Source organism: Bradysia coprophila (genome assembly GCF_014529535.1).
Source record: "Bradysia coprophila strain Holo2 chromosome IV unlocalized genomic scaffold, BU_Bcop_v1 contig_84, whole genome shotgun sequence".
Taxonomy (NCBI): Eukaryota; Metazoa; Arthropoda; class Insecta; order Diptera; family Sciaridae; genus Bradysia; species Bradysia coprophila.
This window is the reverse complement of record NW_023503376.1, coordinates 1,380,980-1,401,842: the sequence shown is the minus strand read 5'-3', so window position 1 is coordinate 1,401,842 and position 20,863 is coordinate 1,380,980. Positions and strand designations below refer to the sequence as shown.

The following is a 20,863-nucleotide window of genomic DNA, read 5'->3' as shown; positions in this document are numbered from 1 at the left end:
CCATCTTTGACATTTAAGTTATTTTTTTTTTCATTTTCTCTGAAAAGATACTCATGCTACATGAGTCATCTCATGCATGTTTAGTATTCCAGCTACTTTGTCCACTTATCAAACTAATTAGTGCTAATAAAACTTTTATTTTTCGAAAGAGAAACTTTGAAAGTTAATTGCATCATATTCGGAAAAGCGACCACTTCGCCATGCAACTTTTACCCAATTAAAAACGGTTACGTATTAAAGTTTCCGTTTTGCGGAAAGTAATCGATAATAATATATTGTAGTGGATGGCTGTCAAAGCATAGTTGTGAACATAATAAGCAGAATTTAAATTAAGACAAGATACGTACACTATTACGACATTAGGCAATGTACCACACACTCCATATATATTCCATTCCATAATACTCATAGAAACGGTATTACAACTTAAGGCGATTAAAATTGTATGTTATATTAAGGAACTGGTTGTCGCTTCGTTTCATCATTATGATAACCAACGTCAGGCATAATTAAAGTTATGGTTAACATTGAAGAGCTTTCGAAACCTTTTTCTGTATGGTAACACCATACCACTATAATGCGGATTTTCTACACACTAGAGACTTTCGAGAAGAAGGATTTACGAAAATCTGGTGTGTGTATGTGTATGGAAATAGGGAATATTTTATTTAATTCATGCAGGAATATTTAAGATTTATTCAATAATGTGAGATGGCCTTGCTGCTACCGTTCGATAATACATCGACACAATATTCTATTTGTTATGGAATATTGATTGAATTCCATTGAAAATATATTTTTAAAATGCAAAAAAAGATCCCCATCTATCACACAAGTAATATTGATTTCGTGCTGAAGCACGTTCAACTATGCTCATGCCTGCATACAGGTCCTAGAAAAAGGTTTCTTTTCCGAAAATATTTACTTTCTCATTCTTCAAGTTATTCAACAAAACAGAAAATAAATAAATATTAAACTTAAGACCAAGATCTGGGAAAGAACTTATCGACGACGGTGAATTCGAAAGGAAAGAAAGAAGAACTCTCGTAAAACCAAACCCAGAATTATATTTTCGTATTATTATTAAAATAGACTTAAAATTAAACGAGTGCACTCATAAAAAGAAGCTAGAAGATCACCAATTTGAAGAGCATTTTCGATTCGATGGAAAATAAATGAGAAAAAGTTTAATTGAGGGATGAATTTCATCGTTCCGGTTCTTGGTAATGCGCTCTTTGTATAACGATCTAAAGGTGATGGGCACAAATTAATTCCTCTTCGATGAATCTGGATAGACATTGACATTCTAAGATAATTGGAGCGGAAAATTAACATTTAAAGACAAATGATAAATGGGATTCTGACCTTGAAAACTGTTTGCTTTAAACTACACAGAAAAAGGTGCAAATACATTAATGAATAGTAGGGCGTATCGAATTTTGCAAATTTTAAGGACCGCGATAGCCTGTGTGCGGAAAACGTATATCATCGAAAACTGTGTCCGGGCATGTGGTTGATGGATCCAATGGAGCCATGGAAGAAGTCCCCCCGGGCGACTTTAAGTTTCCGAAGGTCATAATTCGGAAAGTTGATAGTATTTTTGAAAACAATGTTCTATCGGAATGTAGAGCTTTGAAAACTCTACAAAACTACCGAAGAAACCGATGGTCCAAAAGGTGTCACTGCCAAGATTGCCTAACATCGAAAATGTGACCTTTTGGTTTTTGACTTATATTTCCTGAGAGACAAATGATTTTGTTTAGCCTGTGGTATGAGATGGTAGAGGAGGTCGAGCACTACCAGTACACTAGGCATGTCCCGATCGGATATACTCTTGAAATCACTTTTATAACATTTGTGAATGAAATTTTTAAGAGTGGCCACGTCGCCCACGAAGCAAGTGCAGACACTGCAACCGGTACTGGTGAGTCGAGGACATCTTGGCCAGTAAGTATGCATAATATTCCATGACAGTAGCTGAACTCTTTCACAAAATAATTGTGATGTCGATGTGGCACTTGTATTGAAACAATATGCTACGAACTTCAATTTTTCGTAAATATATCGAAAAATATGTATAATCTGTGTATTTGCAACGAAATCGACTTCTTACTACTATTCGTGGGTGAAATAACTAATTAAATCGATTATTTCTCGTTTTTCTCATAAATTCAATTTACTCAGATTTTGTAGTATAAAGTGTGCCACATCGAAATCACAGATATTTTGTGAAAAAGTTCAGCTACTGTCATGGAGTATTATGCATACTTACTGGCCAAGGTGTCCTCGACTCAACAGCACCGGTTGCAGTGTCTGCACCTGCTTCGTGGGCGACGTGGCCACTCTTAAAAATTCCAATTAAAAAGGTTAAAAGTGATTTCAAGTGTATAATGGATCGGGACATGCCTAGTGTACTGGAAGTGCTCGACCTCCTCTACCACCTCATACCACAGGCTAAAAAAAATCATTTGTCTCTCAGGAAATATAAGTCAAAAACCAAAAGGTCACATTTTCGATGTTAGGCAATCTTGACAATGGCACCTTTTGGACCATAGGTTTCTTCGGTAGATTTGTAGAGTTTTCAAAGCTCTACATGCCGCTAGAACATTGTTTTCAAAAATACTCTCAACTTTCCGAATTATGACCATCGGAAACTTAAAGCCGCCCGGGGGGACTTCTTCCATGGCTCCATCGGATTCATCAACCACATGCCCGGACACAGTTTTCGATGATCTACGTTTTCCGCACACAGGCTATCGCGGTCAAAATTTGCAAAATTCGATACGCCCTAATGAATAGGTCAATCAAATATTTTAATAAAATTATAATTATTTTGCTCAGACACAAATCGCTAGAACAACCGTCGAATCTGTTACTTTATTTAACATAAAATCTTTTACTTCAATTGAAATTTCACCGGGAGGCAGATAATAGTGTATTTAGAATGCGTAAGGATTTTCTAGGAACGGATTTTTGGTCAATTTAAAAGGAATTTCAAGGATTTTTACACAATTATTAAGGATTTTCCTTTAATTTTCAGGGATCTCTTTAGTTTTCAAGGTCTCTTTACAAAGTATTTTATTTTCACATTAATTTTTCTATCGAAGACATTATCATGAACTCATTGTTTATTTTTGTTGTATTTTCCTCTAAACGCTTACTCAATCTCGTGTTAAGTTTATATACCTACGAATTTTCGAGCGATATTTTTAACTAAAAAGATCCGTGGTTAATGTCTCTAAGCCCCTATCTACCGCACTTAACATCACCGTAAAATGGATCTCTCCCATCACCTCTCCTAAAGGTAACAACAAACCAATTAAAATTATTTTATCTCGACAACAATTACATTTAGCGACACGATAATTGCTGTCCAAGTCCTAATTGAACGGCGAATACATGGATACGGAACATTTATAACCAAGCTAAATCCCCATGAGCTCCTATATCAAATGAAATTATTTTAGCAGACCCACTTTTGATAACGACGATAATCCCTCCGATTAGAATTACCATCAAAAAATGATTCGCGTCTTGTCGTCATCTCGTTATTATTTTTATACATTGCCGTAGCACTGATTCTAGCATTAATATAGAAAATATTTGGAGGATATGATGGTTGAACACTACGAGTTAAAATACACAACACATTGGAAGACTTATTATTCGAAATTCCAATTCTTAAAACTTCTAAAAAAAATTTAAAGAATTTTAACAAATTTCTGAAAAATATAAATATAAATAAAAAGTGTGGTTGATGGAGGTGCAATCGAGACATCAAGCAAGCAAAAGGTTTCAAGTCATTCATCTTCCGGTTGCGTAAAATCAATTAAAAATTTCGAGTAGCTCCGTACCTTACCCTTACCCTCCTTTGTCTCGGTGTGTTTGGGACTAACCCTGTCTTGCCTGTTTCTCTTCTATATACTCATTGAAGAGTATAACCTGAAGTGAATCATAACTCGCCGGTGTGTCTCGGTGTGTTTGGGACTAAACCTGTCTTGCCCGTTTCTCTTCTATATACTCATTGAAGAGTATAACCTGAAGTGAATCATAACTCGCCGGTGTGTCTCGGTGTGTTTGGGACTAAACCTGTCTTGCCCGTTTCTCTTCTATATACTCATTGAAGAGTATAACCTAAAGTGAATCATAACTCGCCGGTGTGTCTCGCTGTGTTTAGGACTAAACCTGTCTTGCCCGTTTCTCTTCTATACACTCATTGAAGAGTATAACCTGAAGTGAATCATAACTCGCCGGTGTGTTTGGGACTAAACCTGTCGTGTCCGTTTCTCTTCTATATACTCATTGAAGAGTATAACCTGAAGTGAATTATAACTCGCCGGTGTGTCTCGGTGTGTTTAGGACTAACCCTGTCTTGCCCGTTTCTCTTCTATATACTCATTGAAGAGTATAACCTGAAGTGAATCATAACTCGCCGGTGTGTTTGGGACTAAACCTGTCGTGCCCGTTTCTCTTCTATATACTCATTGAAGAGTATAACCTAAAGTGAATCATAACTCGCCGGTGTGTCTCGCTGTGTTTGGGACTAAACCTGTCTTGCCCGTTTCTCTTCTATATACTCATTGAAGAGTATAACCTGAAGTGAATCATAACTCGCCGGTGTGTCTCGGTGTGTTTAGGACTAAACCTGTCTTGCCCGTTTCTCTTCTATATACTCATTGAAGAGTATAACCTAAAGTGAATCATAACTCGCCGGTGTGTCTCGGTGTGTTTAGGACTAAACCTGTCTTGCCCGTTTCTCTTCTATATACTCATTGAAGAGTATAACCTGAAGTGAATCATAACTCGCCGGTGTGTTTAGGACTAAACCTGTCTTGCCCGTTTCTCTTCTATATACTCATTGAAGAGTATAACCTGAAGTGAATCATAACTCGCCGGTGTGTTTGGGACTAAACCTGTCTTGCCCGTTTCTCTTCTATATACTCGTTGAAGAGTATAACCTGAAGTGAATCATAACTCGCCGGTGTGTCTCGGTGTGTTTAGGACTAAACCTGTCTTGCCCGTTTCTCTTCTATATACTCATTGAAGAGTATAACCTGAAGTGAATCATAACTCGCCGGTGTGTTTGGGACTAAACCTGTCGTGCCCGTTTCTCTTCTATATACTCATTGAAGAGTATAACCTGAAGTGAATCATAACTCGCCGGTGTGTTTGGGACTAAACCTATCGTGCCCGTTTCTCTTCTATATACTCATTGAAGAGTATAACCTGAAGTGAATCATAACTCGCCGGTGTGTCTCGGTGTGTTTAGGACTAAACCTGTCTTGCCCGTTTCTCTTCTATATACTCATTGAAGAGTATAACCTGAAGTGAATCATAACTCGCCGGTGTGTTTGGGACTAAACCTGTCGTGCCCGTTTCTCTTCTATATACTCATTGAAGAGTATAACCTGAAGTGAATCATAACTCGCCGGTGTGTTTGGGACTAAACCTATCGTGCCCGTTTCTCTTCTATATACTCATTGAAGAGTATAACCTGAAGTGAATCATAACTCGCCGGTGTGTCTCGGTGTGTTTAGGACTAAACCTGTCTTGCCCGTTTCTCTTCTATATACTCATTGAAGAGTATAACCTGAAGTGAATCATAACTCACCGGTGTGTTTGGGACTAAACCTGTCGTGCCCGTTTCTCTTCTATATACTCATTGAAGAGTATAACCTAAAGTGAATCATAACTCGCCGGTGTGTCTCGCTGTGTTTGGGACTAAACCTGTCTTGCCCGTTTCTCTTCTATATACTCATTGAAGAGTATAACCTGAAGTGAATCATAACTCGCCGGTGTGTCTCGGTGTGTTTAGGACTAAACCTGTCTTGCCCGTTTCTCTTCTATATACTCATTGAAGAGTATAACCTAAAGTGAATCATAACTCGCCGGTGTGTCTCGGTGTGTTTAGGACTAAACCTGTCTTGCCCGTTTCTCTTCTATATACTCATTGAAGAGTATAACCTGAAGTGAATCATAACTCGCCGGTGTGTTTAGGACTAAACCTGTCTTGCCCGTTTCTCTTCTATATACTCATTGAAGAGTATAACCTGAAGTGAATCATAACTCGCCGGTGTGTTTGGGACTAAACCTGTCTTGCCCGTTTCTCTTCTATATACTCGTTGAAGAGTATAACCTGAAGTGAATCATAACTCGCCGGTGTGTCTCGGTGTGTTTAGGACTAAACCTGTCTTGCCCGTTTCTCTTCTATATACTCATTGAAGAGTATAACCTGAAGTGAATCATAACTCGCCGGTGTGTTTGGGACTAAACCTGTCGTGCCCGTTTCTCTTCTATATACTCATTGAAGAGTATAACCTGAAGTGAATCATAACTCGCCGGTGTGTTTGGGACTAAACCTATCGTGCCCGTTTCTCTTCTATATACTCATTGAAGAGTATAACCTGAAGTGAATCATAACTCGCCGGTGTGTCTCGGTGTGTTTAGGACTAAACCTGTCTTGCCCGTTTCTCTTCTATATACTCATTGAAGAGTATAACCTGAAGTGAATCATAACTCGCCGGTGTGTTTGGGACTAAACCTGTCGTGCCCGTTTCTCTTCTATATACTCATTGAAGAGTATAACCTGAAGTGAATCATAACTCGCCGGTGTGTTTGGGACTAAACCTATCGTGCCCGTTTCTCTTCTATATACTCATTGAAGAGTATAACCTGAAGTGAATCATAACTCGCCGGTGTGTCTCGGTGTGTTTAGGACTAAACCTGTCTTGCCCGTTTCTCTTCTATATACTCATTGAAGAGTATAACCTGAAGTGAATCATAACTCACCGGTGTGTTTGGGACTAAACCTGTCGTGCCCGTTTCTCTTCTATATACTCATTGAAGAGTATAACCTAAAGTGAATCATAACTCGCCGGTGTGTCTCGCTGTGTTTGGGACTAAACCTGTCTTGCCCGTTTCTCTTCTATATACTCATTGAAGAGTATAACCTGAAGTGAATCATAACTCGCCGGTGTGTCTCGGTGTGTTTAGGACTAAACCTGTCTTGCCCGTTTCTCTTCTATATACTCATTGAAGAGTATAACCTGAAGTGAATCATAACTCACCGGTGTGTTTGGGACTAAACCTGTCTTGCCCGTTTCTCTTCTATATACTCATTGAAGAGTATAACCTGAAGTGAATCATAACTCGCCGGTGTGTTTAGGACTAAACCTGTCTTGCCCGTTTCTCTTCTATATACTCATTGAAGAGTATAACCTGAAGTGAATCATAACTCGCCGGTGTGTTTGGGACTAAACCTGTCTTGCCCGTTTCTCTTCTATATACTCGTTGAAGAGTATAACCTGAAGTGAATCATAACTCGCCGGTGTGTCTCGGTGTGTTTAGGACTAAACCTGTCTTGCCCGTTTCTCTTCTATATACTCATTGAAGAGTATAACCTGAAGTGAATCATAACTCGCCGGTGTGTTTGGGACTAAACCTGTCGTGCCCGTTTCTCTTCTATATACTCATTGAAGAGTATAACCTGAAGTGAATCATAACTCGCCGGTGTGTTTGGGACTAAACCTATCGTGCCCGTTTCTCTTCTATATACTCATTGAAGAGTATAACCTGAAGTGAATCATAACTCGCCGGTGTGTCTCGGTGTGTTTAGGACTAAACCTGTCTTGCCCGTTTCTCTTCTATATACTCATTGAAGAGTATAACCTGAAGTGAATCATAACTCACCGGTGTGTTTGGGACTAAACCTGTCGTGCCCGTTTCTCTTCTATATACTCATTGAAGAGTACAACCTGAAGTGAATCATAACTCGCCGCTGTGTCTCGGTGTGTTTGGGACTAAACCTGTCTTGCCCGTTTCTCTTCTATATACTCATTGAAGAGTATAACCTGGGTGTGTTTGCACTTGTGTCCACGCAACCATGTATTAAAATTAGGAGACTTCTTTTAAGTCTGACATCAGTGTTAATGCTAGGAGCAGTGCTATGCGATTGCTGTTTTTTTACTTTGTTGAAATTAAATTTCTGTTTTATTCTTTTTTATTTATTCTCTTAAAATATTCATCATCCCACAAATATTTGCTGTTTGTTGTTGTTCTTTCGAACACAAAATTAATAACAGTAACATTTAACATAATTGAAAAAAAAACCGTCTACCTCATCGCAATAAATATTAAACAAATAAAATTATACGCCGCCATATACATTTCAACGACTCTGCTTCAAGATTAACTTCCCTCCCCCAAACTTCAAATATTTTCCATGCTTTCGGAATTTAACCAATTCTGAAATCTTGAAATTTGATAAATTGGAAGGAAAAGAAGAAGAAGTAGTAGAAAAAGAACCCATCATCTCGCATCGTAAATGTAAATTGTGGTGTATGTGAATGAGATCAAAAGTAGACAATCCACACAATCGGTTTTATAATGCATAGCACACATAATATCGCATTTTCCATACAACCACACACATATCCACATAAGTTTATTGAATAAATATTTGAAAATCCTTTTTCGTATTGAAGTATTTCGCTTTGTTTTTTGAAAGAAGATATATAAATGTCGTGAAATTAAATATCAAAAATCGTAAAAAGGAGAGAAGAGAGCAAAAGAAAAAATTATGAGAAACAAGATGAATTTATTGTCGTAAAATGTAAGACATTCCCAGTCAATAAATAATATGATTGGGACAGGTGATCATATATACTGTACAAATTGTTATTCGAAGTCGACTGAAGGGTTTATTTCTGGTGCTAATATACCTACACCCAGGGACTGATTTTGGGAATACATTTTCACATATTTCCCTCTAGGACTTATTTGCGAAAATATTTTATCGAATTTTTTTCAAATTTTCGCGATTTTTTGTTTTCGTGAAAAACTTTTCGGAAAAATGCATGAAAATTTGAGAAAATATTTTCGCAAATAAAGACACTTTTTTCCTCAGAGCTAAATTTTCTAAAATAATGGAAAATTTTAGCAAATTTTCGAAAATCTCAGCCAAATTTTCCGAAATTTAGTCCTTCTAAAATCTCCTAAAACTCCTAAAATGAAACTTCGAAAATCTCATTAAACTATTATAAATGAGGATCGAGGTCATACAATCAGTGGATGAGTAAAATAACATAAAAAATAATTTAAATCTGAAAGATGTTAGTGTTGCTTCATTCTGAGTTCAGATATATTCCGGTCCTGAATTCCAATTGAAGTCCTGAATTCCACAATTTTTAAATTCCATTTGGAATTACCATTAAATTACCTGTCGCAATCACAAATTGACATTATTTTAGTCACATTGTATAAAGGTTTTGATTTTGTATGACTAAGAGCTGTTTGGTAATTTCAATTATTCTGGATATATCCATTTCCGATCCTGTAAAATCGGCCACTCTTAAAAACCTAGGCATACTCTAAGCTAAGAGTACTAGTGCTAACATTTGTCATATACTGGAACGAACAAGACAATACTTTGCACGTAGGAAATCAACGACAAGGAATATAGACTTCCCATCAATAGTCATTTCGAAAGGAAAAATATGAGTTTTTTTTGCCAGCCTTCCACATCGAGCTAAGGCTTACGACAGGTCAGGTCAGGTTGACCTGATAAGAAAATTGACATTGACCTGACCTGACCTGACCTGATTTTTCAGGTCATGGCCTGATATGACCTGATACGACCTGATGACCTGAAATTGAATTTCGAATGAAAGTTAAACTACTTTCGTTAAGAAAAAGCCAAAATTAATGACTTAGTTAATTTTTATCACCTCATACATTGCTAGAAGAGTTAATTGCGGGTCATGAGTCATGGCTAAGACAATGGGACATAAATTTTCATGTTAAAAAGACTTTTAGATTTGTTGTCAAGCTGGTTTTGCAAAAAATAGAGTTCCCCGAAAGTGCTTCACTGATGCTAGAACTACGTATGTGGTCGATGTCAACACTATAACTAGCAAGCACTATGGCAAGTGTTATTTGTTCGTAGTCAGCCGAATTAAAGAGAATAAATCAATTAAAGAAAGAAATAGGTCACTGTGGGCATATAAGTATCCACATCTTGAGTGGCCACCAGGGCTGTACTGGTGGCAGTAACCATTGTGACTCTTCCCAACGGAAGGCTATTTTGAACCCTTCGCCGAGTAGCTCGCTCCATCAGTTTCTTAAAAATGACTTCCTTAGATTTTTTTAATATCTTGCTGTGCACTTGAAAGGTTGCAGGAAAATTATTTTTATCGTTGTCGAACTACTTTCAGTTACCTTAAAACTATCAGGTTTCAGGTCAAATTTGACCTGACCTGAAATTGACCTGACCTGAAATTGACCTGACCTGAAATTTTCAGGTTGACCTGACCCGATAGTAAGCCTCGAGCTATTTGTACAAGGAAACATAAAATATGTTCTTTCCAGCGAACGAAAGCTCCTAAAGACCTAAATCTAAAATGCTCCTAAACCTCCTAAACCTCCTCGTCGCTAAAATTTTCACGTATTTTCTTCCGAATTTTCCAAAAACATTTTTTTGGAAAATTGATGAAAATATAGGAAAATGAGGAAAATTTCAACAAAAAAGGTAGGAAAAATGTTTTCCCTAAAATAGTCCCTGAATATACCTCTTCTCCGTCCATTTTCACTTTTTTCTGATCAGACACATATCTTCTGTGTAAGTATGGAACCCCCAGGTCATAATGACAACATATTTCTGGACATTAATCATAATCATGTCAGCTGAGTATACTCAATGGGATATCCTTTTTCAAATGGAACATCGCTTTAAATGACAATAACGGATACTTTACAAACTGTGAGACACAAAAAAAATGACGAGGGAATAAACTCTCCTCCTCCTAATCACACCTCGATACATAAACTAAATGTTAGAAACTATTGCCATAAGTGTCATCGCTCCTCGGCAATCAAAGTTTGAAAGCCCGACAAAACTTATCCAACAAAAGTGTGTCCATTTTACCCACTGTACCGTTTTCGGTTGACTATTAGAAAGGGAGGATCCTAACGTTTAGTTAAATGGTGTGACTGAATAACTATTTTGAATTACCGTATACCCTTTGTACATAATTGGTTTATACAAAATTTTCGGTCTCATGTAATTTGTACGGTACGGAAACGAGTTCTGACTTATTTGACATTTTACACAAATAAAATTGAACATTAATGCTTTCTATTATATGTCGCTGGGGAAATATATCGGAATTAAATATAAAATAGATGGGACCACAATAATAATTTACTCGGTATCTGTACCGACACAGAACAGTTTTGTTATTGTAATTTATAGAAACCATTTGTATTCGCTGTGTACACTTATATAGATAATGTCGTTGGAAAAGTAAGTTTCGTTGTAACAATTGGGTCGTTAGTCCGTTGCTAGCTGCAGTCACTACACACATTTGAAATAGTCATTCTTCCACGGTAACACTCTAAACCATAAACTTCTTGCATTGAATTTGGAGGTGCTCGTCACACAATTTTAACTGTAAGGTAGTATGTTGTGTGGGGCTGTGCTTTCTTTGGTCACCCATGTAAGTAGTAATTAACGTCAATCCCATTTCAAAGCGGAAAAGTTTTGTTTGCCCGACACATTCAGTGGATGGGAAAAAAAGAGTACGAAAGACGCAGGCCATTTGTTTTCAACTCCACTTCAGTGCAGTAAAACATCGAAACTTTTGTATGTTAGGTAAATTTGTAGTGGGTAAATGTACCAGTAAGTTTCGTCATTTTATGTCCTGGCAGTCCATATCCGATTGTAATAGAGGATGTCAGATTTTTTGAACGATAAATCCGCTCGGTAATGGTAAATTTCACCGGTTCATAATAAACAACTTGTCCATTAGGAGCCTTTGGAAGTAGTTGCAAAAAGTAGTTGCAAAAAAAACATAGTCTCGCAACACTGAAAATGTTTATATTAAACTAAAGTTTTGCAACTACTTTAATAGTAAAGCAAAGAAGCCATGGTTTTTTGCAACTACTTCAGCCTTTATGTGGAAGTAGTGGCTAAAGTTGTTGCAAAACTTTCATATTGAACCAAAGTTTGGCAACTACTTTTGCAACTACTTCAGCCCTTATGTGGAAGTAGTGGCTAAAGTTGTTGCAAAACTTTCATATTGAACCAAAGTTTGGCAACTACTTTTGCGACTACTTCAGCCTTTATGTGGAAGTAGTGGCTAAAGTTGTTGCAAAACTTTCATATTGAACCAAAGTTTGGCAACTACTTTTGCGACTACTTCAGCCTTTATATGGAAGTAGTGGCTAAAGTTGTTGCAAAACTTTCATATTGAACCAAAGTTTGGCAACTACTTTTGCGACTACTTCAGCCTTTATGTGGAAGTAGTGGCTAAAGTTGTTGCAAAACTTTCATATTGAACCAAAGTTTGGCAACTACTTTTGCAACTACTTCAGCCCTTATGTGGAAGTACTGTCTAAAGTTGTTGCAAAACTTTGGTTCATATGAAAAACTTCAACGTAAGGGCAAAAAGGCAAAATTATTTTTTTTTTCAATTTTTATTTTTTTGCATTCAGCAAAATTATTTATTTTTTGGAGCAATTTTTAACAGCAAAATTATTGTTTAATGTTAGGCAAAATTATTCTTCAGCGATAAGCAAAATTATAGTTTCGGAATCTGCAAAATTATTGGTTGGAGCAATTTTGATCTGCAAAATTATTCTTTAGCAATAAGCAAAATCATTGTTTCGAAATCAGCAAAATTATCAATTTTTTGGGACAATTTTCAGCTGCAAAATTATTGTATCGCGATAGGCAAAAAATGAGAAAATAGTTCATTTCATGTGGAAGAACTCAATCTTTTCTTCAATTTCTCAAGATTTTCTTGAGATCTCAACTCAACTCAAGATTATTAATTTTCTTCTCGCCGTAAAGGCGTTTTGTTGGTTCTTAGGGAATTCATCCTTTTACGAAATGTAACGGAAAGGAGTTTAGTTCGTCCCTACAGAATTCATCTTTTTACGAAATGAATACCAATTTTCATTGTACATAAAAAGCGTTTTAACACGCCGAGCGATCCGGCCCATTGCCCCGCAGCGAAGCGGAGGGCCGCAATGCGAGCCGGGCGCCGGAACGGTGTCGGTAACTTAGGAGTTAATTTTTTTTTCTCGCAACGTCTAATAATTAGTCTGTGTCATTTTTTTATGTAAAATTTAAATTTACTGAACCAAATTATAGACGGCAAATATATTCTGTAGGGACGAACTAAACTCCTTTCCGTTACATTTCGTAATAGGATGAATTTCCTAGGAACCAACAAAACGCCTTTACGGCGAGAAGAAAATTAGGAATGAGATGATTTGGGATCTCAACTGAACTCAATTAGTAATCTTGAGGAGAAGCTCAACTCAAGAAAATCAAAACTCAAGATTTTCTTGAGATCTCAATTTTAGCTCAACTCAAGAAAATTCTTGAGTTGAGCTAAGATATTAAACATCGCCATTCACTTTATATATTGGCTAACACATTTACTTACTAGAATATCGTTGTTGACATCACTATTTTCAGCTAAAGTAGATCTCACTGTAGAAAACCATTTATGTACAAATAAAACAAAAACAAAATATTTTTTTCTAATTATTGGAATGCCATTGTATTTTTAAATTGAAATTAAACAAAAGAGACGTTTTCTCATATATAAAGAAAGATTAACAAAAGTTTTACAAGAAAACATTTGATGTCCTAGCGATATCTCACCGCCACCGGATAAAATAACAAAAAATATACCGCCGAGTTAGAATTGAGGAAAGTTACGTAATTCAACGATCGACCGAAAAAAAGTACCGACCTCAATGATTGACCGAAAATTTAAGCTTCTCATTCTACATAAAATTTGAAAGACAACAATATTGCTCCTGAAGAAAAAATAAATTTGCAGATTTATTTCAATAATCTGCTCCTCAGGAAACAATAAATTTGCAGACAAAAGAATAAAAATGCTCCCAAAAATTTGCTAGAAATTTTGCAGATTTTTTGACATAATATTGCTCCCAAAAAATACATGCCGTCGCAAAAGTAGTTGCAAAACTTTGGTTTAATATGAAAGTTTTGCAACAACTTTAACCACTTCTTCCACATAAGGGCTGAAGTTGTTGCAAACGTAGTTGCCAAACTTTGGTTCAATATGAAAGTTTTGCTACAACTTTAGCCACTACTTCCACATAAGGGCTGAAGTAGTTGCAAAAGTAGTTGCCAAACTTTGGTTTAATATTAACAGATTCAGTGTTGCCAGCCACAGATTTTTTTTGCAACTACTTTTGCAACTACTTCAGGGGGATTCCATTAGGGCGTATCGAATTTTGCAAATTTTAAGGACCACGATAGCCTGTGTGCGGAAAACGTATATCATCGAAAACTGTGTCCGGGCATGTGGTTGATGGATCCAATGGAGCCATGGAAGAAGTCCCCCCGGGCGACTTTAAGTTTCCGAAGGTCATAATTCGGAAAGTTGATAGTATTTTTGAAAACAATGTTCTATCGGAATGTAGAGCTTTGAAAACTCTACAAAACTACTGAAGAAACCGATGGTCCAAAAGGTGTCACTGCCAAGATTGCCTAACATCGAAAATGTGACCTTTTGGTTTTTGACTTATATTTCCTGAGAGACAAATGATTTTGTTTAGCCTGTGGTATGAGATGGTAGAGGAGGTCGAGCACTACCAGTACACTAGGCATGTCCCGATCGGATATACTCTTGAAATCACTTTTATAACATTTGTGAATGGAATTTTTAAGAGTGGCCACGTCGCCCACGAAGCAAGTGCAGACACTGCAACCGGTACTGGTGAGTCGAGGACACCTTGGCCAGTAAGTATGCATAATATTCCATGACAGTAGCTGAACTCTTTCACAAAATATTTGTTATTTCGATGTGGCACATGAATTGAAACTACGAACTTCAATTTTTCGTAAATATATCGAAAAATATGTATAATCTGTGTATTTGCAACGAAATCGACTTCTTACTACTATTCGTGGGTGAAATAACTAATTAAATCGATTATTTCTCGTTTTTCTCATAAATTCAATTTACTCAGATTTTGTAGTACAGAGTGTGCCACATCGAAATCACAGATATTTAGTGAAAAAGTTCAGCTACTGTCATGGAGTATTATGCATACTTACTGGCCAAGGTGTCCTCGGCTCAACAGCACCGGTTGCAGTGTCTGCACCTGCTTCGTGGGCGACGTGGCCACTCTTAAAAATTCCAATTAAAAAGGTTAAAAAAGTGATTTCAAGTGTATAATGGATCGGGACATGCCTAGTGTACTGGAAGTGCTCGACCTCCTCTACCACCTCATACCACAGGCTAAAAAAAATCATTTGTCTTTCAGGAAATATAAGTCAAAAACCAAAAGGTCACATTTTCGATGTTAGGCAATCTTGGCAATGGCACCTTTTGGACCATAGGTTTCTTCGGTAGATTTGTAGAGTTTTCAAAGCTCTACATCCCGCTAGAACATTGTTTTCAAAAATACTCTCAACTTTCCGAATTATGACCATCGGAAACTTAAAGCCGCCCGGGGGGACTTCTTCCATGGCTCCATCGGATTCATCAACCACATGCCCGGACACAGTTTTCGATGATCTACGTTTTCCGCACACAGGCTATCGCGGTCCTTAAAATTTGCAAAATTCGATACGCCCTATTGTCCATATACAACCTTACTACCAGAGTAATTCTTCGGACGATATGTACAAAGGAACACTTGCATGTTTTCAGTGCAAAAATTGACTCGGCCACTGCTTCCCCGTAGAGTGGGTGTTGTTTGTAATGAGACTGTTTACTCTACGGAGATGACACGGCTCATCACACACGATAAAATGTTGCGAGTTTGCTAAGAATGTCGATTATTAGAACAGTTATCGTTCGGTATGAGTGTCGGTAACAATAATCGTTGTTAATTGATTTACATTAAATTTTCGACGAAACCAAACATACTTGTAATTCCTGGAATTGTGGCACTGACATCAGCCGTAAGAGTATACTTCAATCAAATCATATAGCAATGCTATTACGTCTCCATTGAACACAAAAACCACTGCGCGTTGCCATCCCAAACCTATTGAACGAAATAATACCCACAACTATCTTTCATATTCCCATCAGTAATACAATCGATGTTTTGCCATGCACAATTCCTGGAACAAGCTTATACAATATTTGGAATTCCGTACATCGCCAATCACATAAAAATGGTTCAAAAGAGTTTTCAAATCTTTTTTATTTTAAATTTCAGACTAGCAACGAGAAATGCTCCATCGAAGAATTTGCAGTTTATTTCCTGAATTTTATTCGAACTCAAACGGAAGAGTAAGTACACTTTTAAAACGATTTTGCTGAAGGGTTTCTTGTATGTCCTTTGTTCGATGGTATAATATTATTACGGAGAATATACCGTTCGAACGTTACATCCACTTTGCTATTTTTTACGATTAATAAAAACAGGAAAACAAAATCCGCATGTAATAGAGCATGAGATCGTGTACTTAAATACGTTCTGTTAAGGGCTTTGTTACGGTTATGCGGCAAGTGAATGCTTTCAGTTTTAACAGACGTATAATATTCGTCTTCAGTCGCGGTACAATTTCCATCCCTCTGATTCTGCTAATTTAACGACATGTTCAATTTTTTAATGAAGTTATGAAAATTTCAGCTACCTTCATCACACCGGTAGAACGTTTAGATATATCACCTTATACGTGCGAGAGTGTATTGGTGTTCATTACATAACAAGGAATGAACATGGCATAAGTAGGAAACAGCTGCAAGAAGTATATAACTCGAAATGTACAACCACTCGGGCAAGCTCTCGTGTACGTGCACGTCTAGTTATATACTTCATGCAGCTGTAACATACCATTAATTCATCATTGTTTACTTGCCACCAACCATTCCGTTCATATATAATTTGAATATGAGACACAAGTTAACACATACCGTCTATAAACTCCTACATGTTCACAATTTTATATACGCAGAGCAAAACTGAGGATATATATTACACTTAAAGGTTAATAGGTTTGGCATTAGGTAATCGATTACGTAAATGTGATTGATGATTTGATGAAAAAGTAACTCTCTGTATGTGCGTTGAATATCGGGTTTAATGGCTGCTTAAACACACAACCCCCTTATATTATATGCTTTCAAATTTAATGTCTCGAAAATTACGTAAATTTCTTTTGACAAATTTTCTTGTGACTTATGGACTTTAATTTGATTATCCGGCCATTTGGTTATTGTTATTTTAGTAACGTGATAAACAAGGTTAAATGTTGATTTTGTGTGGATGAAATTTTCCATTTTTTTTTTCAATCGATAGGAAGAATAGACGAGAATTCGAAATTGTCTGTTTGCAGGAGATTTATTTTTAATTTTTCTCTTTTCTCTATCAGAATACAGTTTGTTCAAAAATGAAATGCACAGTTTTTAGTATTTCGAGACATTTCAAAATTTCAATCTGTCAGATAGTAAAGGATGCGTTTAATTAACCGGCGCATTAACAGATTTGAAATTTGAATGGTTTTTTCCACAGCTACAGATTTTTGCATGTTAAGTTTCTTACATTTTTGGCAGATAGCATTTTCATAGTAGGAAACTGCAGAAGAATTTGCGAACGGAAAAATGTAAATTTATTTTTAGTCTGAGTATTGTTCTACATCTATAATTTCTCTTAGATCGTGTCTTTATTCAAAGAAATCGATGGTGTTGTACAGCGGCTAACTGTTCAACTTCAATTACCAGCAAAAAATCATCACGGAAAAAACTTCAATTATTCGAAGCAAATTTAATGTTGAAAATTTGGTTCGAATATTTAAATATTTGTCACAAATACAGTGAGTAAATCTCTAAAATGTTTGATTTCAGTATATTTAGCTAATCCTTCTGTCACATCGTTTGACAGCTTTTTACGTTTTAGTACGTTTTCTCTCCCAGCAGCAAAAACCCTATCCCAGCAAAAAAAGAAACTATATCGAATGCCGCAAATGCATTTAGAAACGAACATTCGGTGAAATAACTTTTTTATCACACCAAATGTTTATCATTTTATACAAGTATGTTCATACATTGGTGAAAAAAAAACCTAATTTTGTCATGCAAAAATATAGATAAAAATTGACAAAATTGCCGACCACAAAAATATGTCGTCGATTCTCATGCATAAAAAATGCATATAAATCGACAACATATTTTTGAGGTTGATAAATTTGTCAATTTTACTTTTGTTTTCGAGATCTCAAAATTGTTTCTTCCCCCGAAGTAATCCATGAATCGTCTGTATTCAATTCTGTTTGCATTCAATGCAACTTTTTCTAAATGCAAAAAGAATTGAATACAGACGATTCATGGATTACTTCGGGGGAAGAAACAATTTTGAGATCTCGAAAACAAAAGTACAAAAGTAGTATGAACATATTTGTATAAAATGATAAACATTTGGTGTGATAATAAAGTATTTCACCGAATGTTCGTTTTTAAATGCATTTGCGGCATTCGATATAGTTTCTTTTTTTGCTGGGATAGGGTTTTTGCTGCTGGGAGAGAAAACGTACTAAAACGTTATAAGCTATCAAAAGATGTGACAGAAGTATTAGCTAAATATAGTGAAATCAAACATTTTAGAGATTTACTCACTGTATTTCAAATATTTATGAGAAATAAATTCAAAATTATTTGTGACAAATATTTTAAATTATTTGTCATAATTTTTTTTAAATATTTATGATATTTATAAGTTTGAATTTATTTCTAATAAATAATTTAAATATTTGTTGCAAATTTATAAAATATGTGTCACAAATAATTTAAATATTTGTCACAATAAATTTGGAATTTATTTGTCACAAATATTTAAAATATTTATAACAAATAATTTAAAATTATTTTATATTTTATATATTTGTCACAAATAAATTTCGAATTTATTTGTTACAAATATTTACATATTTGTGCCAAATATTTATATATTTGTAGAAAATAATTGTTGACAATTTTTTTTCCCTGATGCTTATTCGTGTTTCCAATATCGTCACTTCAAGTGTTGATAAAACTTCTTGTAAAAAATTTGCTAAATGTATGAAGCAGACGGTCTTTCTACAGATTTGAGTATTCAAAGACCATCGATTTGTTTGAATAGCAACACGATCTAAGAGAAATCATAGATGTAGAACAATACTCAGACTCAAAATAAATTTACATTTTTCCGTCCGCGAATTCTTCCTACGAAATCTAAGTTTCCTACTATTAAAATGCTATCTGCAAAAAATGTAAGAAACTTAACATGCAAAAATATGTAGCTGTGGAAAAAATCATTCAAATTTCAAATCTTTTAATGCGCCGGGTAATTAAACGCATCCTTTACTATCTGACAGATTGCAATTTTGAAATGTCTCGAAATACTTAAAACTGTGCATTTCATTTTTGAACAAACTGTATTCGTTTCTGTAAGGTCTACTACGTGAAAACTTTAGATTTATGACAAAGGTCGAAGATTCGGCAAAATTACGTTAGAATCATCTTGATAGAAAGATAAAACTAACTGTACCTACACGTAGCGACGCGAAGTAGACCTAATCCAAATTTTTCCTTTGTTCTTCTTTGACAGTACAACAAAAGAAAATTTTGAATTAGGTAGTAAGTTATAATTGGCCCGATACAGCTGGACGAAGATATATAGATTCTGCCAGCTACAAAAGTATAATATCGAATTTAGATGTCAAACATTAGAGTAGCAAGGGCTAGCAGATCCGAGACCATATCTCTGGAACTAATGAACCGATTCTCATAAACTTTTCTTTCCTTAAACCTGTCTTGCCTTAAGAATATTTTGAGTGAATAGAAAATATTTTGATTTTGATTATGCTCTTCAATGAGTATATAGAAGAGAAACGGGCAAGACAGGTTTAGTAACAAATACACCGAGAACTCACGTTTAATGTTCTCATGGAAGAGCTGACAGGAGCAAGTTTGGTTACTCAAGTGAAGTCATGTTGAGACCAGCCGACCGTTATAAGATATAGTCGAAAAACACAAAAAATGGTCAAACTTTGAGGGCCCCATGGTCGTAACTTAAGTCAAACCATTTTTATTTGTTTGTAGAACTAAACCCTGATATTAGTAGATTGATTTATTATCAATTAAGAGTGATGTGGGACATACTAAAAACAGTTTATCTGTTTATTTCGGCACAATGAATGTTTAAAAACTTTTCAGAGAAGCTGATTTACGAACCCTTTTTTATGTCGCTGCACCCTCCAGCGCAGTAGTGGTAGTCGGTGACAATGAGACTGTATCTTTCGAACTAACAGTCGGATATAGCTTATATGGGGCTCAAAATATCAGTGACAAAAAAGTTTATGTAAATCGGTTTAGTAGTTTGAGAGGTATGGTAGGCACGCCCATTAGTAAAGTTGTACTTGTATAGGAATGAAATAAAATCTGAAATGAAAAATTTTGGTTCACGGATGAATTGGTGTAAGTAGACAAGTAAAGAGACAGCGTTAAAGAGACATGGGCTGTTACGTAGCATTTGAAAGAACGGTTGAAAATTAGATCTGAAATGTAAATGTCAACGTTAGCTGAATGGTAGAGCATCAGCCCGGAAAGTTGAAGGTTGTGGGTTCGTGAACCAAAATTTCCCATTTCAGATTTAATTTCATTCCTATACGATTGGCGATTCTAACACGTACTACAATCTATCCTTCAACCTTCGGCCTTATTCTGGCATTCGGTTCAACAATTTTCACCCCAAACACACCAAAGGAGGTTCTCGAGAATTGACGGCATATTTAAGAATCCAATGAAATTGGATCGTAGCGCATCGACATTACAAAATTGATGAAACACTTAGTCCTATCCTGTTTCCGCATAATGGAGAGGCATTTCAT

The 20,863-nt window shown here is 36.0% G+C and overlaps 1 protein-coding gene across 1 annotated transcript in view; it reads left to right on the top strand.

The window, feature by feature from the left end:
- The window catches only part of LOC119072741 (protein disks lost), a 118,843-nt gene that overhangs the window by 71,432 nt on the left and 26,548 nt on the right, over positions 1 to 20,863 (top strand). Inside the window, exon 2 of the mRNA XM_037178022.1 lies at positions 16,213 to 16,286. Coding sequence (XP_037033917.1) covers positions 16,213 to 16,286 — 74 coding nt within the window. The remainder of the gene's footprint in view (positions 1 to 16,212; positions 16,287 to 20,863) is intronic.